At 21.2% G+C, this 4,237-nt stretch overlaps 1 protein-coding gene across 2 annotated transcripts in view; it reads right to left on the reverse strand.

Moving 5' to 3' along the window:
* The window catches only part of PRSY57_0617400 (hypothetical protein), a gene marked incomplete at both ends in the record, with an annotated part of 7,496 nt that overhangs the window by 1,522 nt on the left and 1,737 nt on the right, over positions 1–4,237 (reverse strand). For both annotated transcript variants that reach the window (XM_020114616.1, XM_020114617.1), the window contains 4 exons: positions 85–152; positions 266–356; positions 456–530; positions 684–4,201. In XM_020114616.1, coding sequence (XP_019970688.1) covers positions 85–152; positions 266–356; positions 456–530; positions 684–4,201 — 3,752 coding nt within the window. Of the gene's footprint in view, positions 153–265; positions 357–455; positions 531–683; positions 4,202–4,237 lie in introns of those variants that run through there.

A 4,237-nucleotide genomic window follows, 5' to 3' on the forward strand; every position in this document is an offset into this window, starting at 1 on the left:
AAAATAATAATAATAATAATAATAATAATAATATATATATATATATATATATATGTATAAATTTTTTTTTTTTTTTTTTTTTACATGAACATTTCTTCTGTATATTTCTATTTGAGACACAGGATACGACAGAAAGTGATAATCCTCAAATTCTAAAAATTAACATAAAAATATATAAAAGAAGATAGAAACATATATACATATAAACATAAAACGTCAATATGTATATGTTTATATATATATATATATATTTTTCCTTTATTACCTTCTGCTTCATTAACGATATTCATTAATATGGAGTCTCCACATATATTTATTTTTTCTTGACAACAATTTTCATATATTTTAGATTCCTCCTAAAATAACAAAAAAATAATAAATGATTTATATATTCATATATATTATAATGATGAATGTAATAAATTTTCTTTTTTTTCTTTTTTTTTTTTGATTACCCAAAATATTTGACACACTTTATATTCCATTTTGCATATAATGCTTTTAATTTTATTTGCCAATTTTTTCTTAATCTATAAAAATATATAAATTTTAAAAATTACATGATACACAATAGAAATATTTATTATTGTTTTGATTCTTTATATTATACATATATATATATATATATATATATGTATTTATTGTTATCATTTAATTTTTTTAATTATTTCTTTCCTTTTTACCTTTTCCACTAATGATAATAATGGTGTTACAAATGTGGTACACACACTTTTATCCTTTATTTTCTGAACATACAATAATGTCAAATTAACTAACAATTTCAATGTAATAATTCGTAAGTATAAATTATTTATATGGACATTTATAATGTTCCAATAAATATATAAGAAATTGTAATTAGACACTTTAAAAAAAGAAATGTTCATATTATTCAAATCGTCATCTGATGTATTTAAATAATTATAAATAAACTGGATACTTAACAATAAATATATATCTGATATTTTATTTTTAATATTATCTTTTTCACATTTTTTAATATTTTTCTCTTTTTGTATATTCGTAAGTAACATGAAATTAAGTAATATTGGGTTACTTAATTCGTTATATTTCATTATGTTGTTACTTGTTAAATTTTTTTCTATATCACCAATATTCTCATTTTCTTTCATAGAATTTATCTTAGTTTGTTTGTTTTCTTCTTCTATCACAGTTGCTTCTTCATTTATATCTTTCTCTTTAAAATTTTGATCCAATATATCTTTTTTTTTATTATCCTTTTCGTTAACATGTTCTTTATTTTCTTGATCTTTCAACTCCTTTTCTTTAAGAACATTTGGTTCATCTTGTTTTCCTTTTTTATCAACTGATTCTTTTTCTTTTTGTTCCTGACAAGTACTATTATTCTTCTTATCTTTATCATCAGTATTGTTAATCTGTTTATCTTCATCAACTTTATCCTTATTATGATTATCCTTATCATCTGTCTTGTTAATCTGTTTATCTTCATCAACTTTATCCTTATTATGATTATCCTTATCATCAGTCTTGTTAATCTGTTTATCTTCATCAACTTTTTCTTTATTATGATTATCCTTATCATCATTCTTGTTAATTTCCTTTTCTTCATCTTCTGTCTTGTTAATCTCCTTATCTTCATCTTCTGTCTTGTTAATCTCCTTTTCTTCATCTTCTGTCTTGTTAATATCCTTTTCTTCATCTTCTGTCTTGTTAATATCCTTTTCTTCATCTTCTGTCTTGTTAATATCCTTATCTTCATCTTCTGTCTTGTTAATCTTCTTATCTTCATCATCTGTCTTGTTAATCTTCTTATCTTCATCGTCTGTCTTGTTAATCTTCTTATCTTCATCACCTGTCTTGTTAATCTCCTTTTCTTGAATAATCGAACAATTTTCTTTATTTTCTTCAATTTCCTTCTTTTCCTCACTAACAATTCTTTTGGCTTCCTTTTCGCCTTGTTCTCCTTTACCATTTTCTTTGGAACAAGATAATATTTTTGTAACCATATTATTATAATATTTATTAATTAGATTTAAATAGGAAGCTTCTTCTTCCTTGTTATATTCAGGTAATAAGTAATTTATGGAAGATGTGTAAATATCTTCAAATTCCATATCATCATTTGTATTTTTATTGATATTCATTTTTTTGTGTGCATCAAAAAAATAAGCATAAAAATAAGGATCCTTTAATTCATTTGATAAAATTTTATGTAAAAAACATTCATTAATCTGTTCCCCAAAAATTAGTGAATATATGATTTTATTAATTTTATCATTTTTAAGTATGTTCAATGATCTGATAAGTATAAATAAAGAAAGGTTCGTATTTATAAGATAATTATATAATAAAGAGAAATTTTTAAAGGAGTTTACGTAGCACAATGGATGAAGACATAAGCCCACTTTAAAAATATTGTAGAAAACATTTGTAACACTAATATTATGGTTATAGAAATTTAATACATTTAATGTAAAACAATTAAAATTAAATAAATAATTATATATATCATTATTAATATTTTCATCAAAAGTAATTTTTTTTTGGAGCGTTGGTATTTCTACATAACATGAATCATATAAATTATTTTGTTTAATATCTTTTAAAAATTCTTTATTATTTATAAAATTATTTATATCACAAAATTCTTCATTATTATTAAAAGAATTATTGTTCAATTGTGTATTATTATTATTATTATTATTTTTTTTTTTTTTATGTAATATTCCATTTCGTGAGTTTAATTGAATAAATATATTTTTTTTTTCTCTTTTTTTAAAATAATAATCTTTTAAATCATTTTCTTTTATAAAATTAGAATCACTATTATATTGATCAATCATATTATTATTTTTTACAGTGCTTGTTTCATTGTCGACCTTTTTTTTATTTGCTTCTGTTTTATTTTTATCAGTATCCTTTTGTCTCCTAACATTTAATCTTCCTTTAAAGTACAAAAATTCATAAGCATTTTCACTTTTTTTCTCTTTTTTTTTGTTATTACTTTCATTCTTTTTGTTAGATTCATTTTTATTTATAGTATTATCATCTTCATTTGTTAAAGTTTCAGTTTTCGTTATATTTTCTTCATTAAAAAATAAATCTTCATCCTTCTCTCTTTCAATGTAGCTTATGTTAGAATTCATAGAAGATTCATTTGATGAAGATAAACTTTTACAAAAATCATAATTTTTACAATTTCTAAAATTAGTATCAACTAATCGTAAAAAGGGAATATTATATGAATTGAACAGTTGAATTTTCTCTAAAGATATTTCAGGATTAGTATAAATTATATCATTTTTATCTTTTTCGTCTTTATTATTAATATTATTACTATCATCATCTTTTGTAATTTTATTATTTTGATAATCCATCATGTCATTATCATTTTGTTCGTTTAATTTGAAAGCAACTTCTTTCTTTTTTTTTTCGTTATGTGAATCTGTTGGAACTTTTTCATTCTTATGCATATTTTTCTGTTTTTGATCTTTTTTTTTATCACCCAAATTAGTTTTATCATCCAAATTATTTTTATCATCCAAATTATTTTTATCATCCAAATTATTTTTATCTTCCATATCATTTTTATCTTCCATATCATTTTTATCTTCCATATCATTTTTATCTACCATATCATTTTTATCTTCCATATCATTTTTATCTAACAAATCATTTTTGTCCTCTTCATTTTGTTTATTCACATTATTCGTGTCATTTTTTTTTGCATGATTCATATGAACTTGTTTTGAAGAAGTACCATCTTTTGCATTACTCGAAAAATATACATAATCAAGACTACCATAATTAAGTTGCTCCTCGTTTATATCATTACTAGTAATATCCTTCTTGAACATACTTTGTTCTTCTCGTTTCTCTGAATGATTACAAATGTTACTATCGCTTTCAGGATGAACTCCATGAAAATATATGGCGTTATGAAAAGAACCAATTATTGGAAAATAAAAATAAATAATAAGTTTTACTATTAACATATCATTGATTCTTTTTTTTTCGCAATTAAGCATATCTTCAAAAAAATATAAAACATCATCAATTTCTTCTAAATAATTATTGAAATGTTTATTTAATTTTTTCGATTCTTTTGTTTTGGTATATATTTTATTCATCTTTATTAAATTATTTCTTAAATAACATACTAGGATGGTAAAAAACGACGACCTTAATAAGATTAAATTCTCTATACCTTCATCATCAACTGCACAAAAAAAAAAAAAAAAAAAAAAAAAATTAA

This window comes from Plasmodium reichenowi, chromosome 6 (genome assembly GCF_001601855.1).
Source record: "Plasmodium reichenowi strain SY57 chromosome 6, whole genome shotgun sequence".
Lineage (NCBI taxonomy): Eukaryota > Apicomplexa > Aconoidasida > Haemosporida > Plasmodiidae > Plasmodium > Plasmodium reichenowi.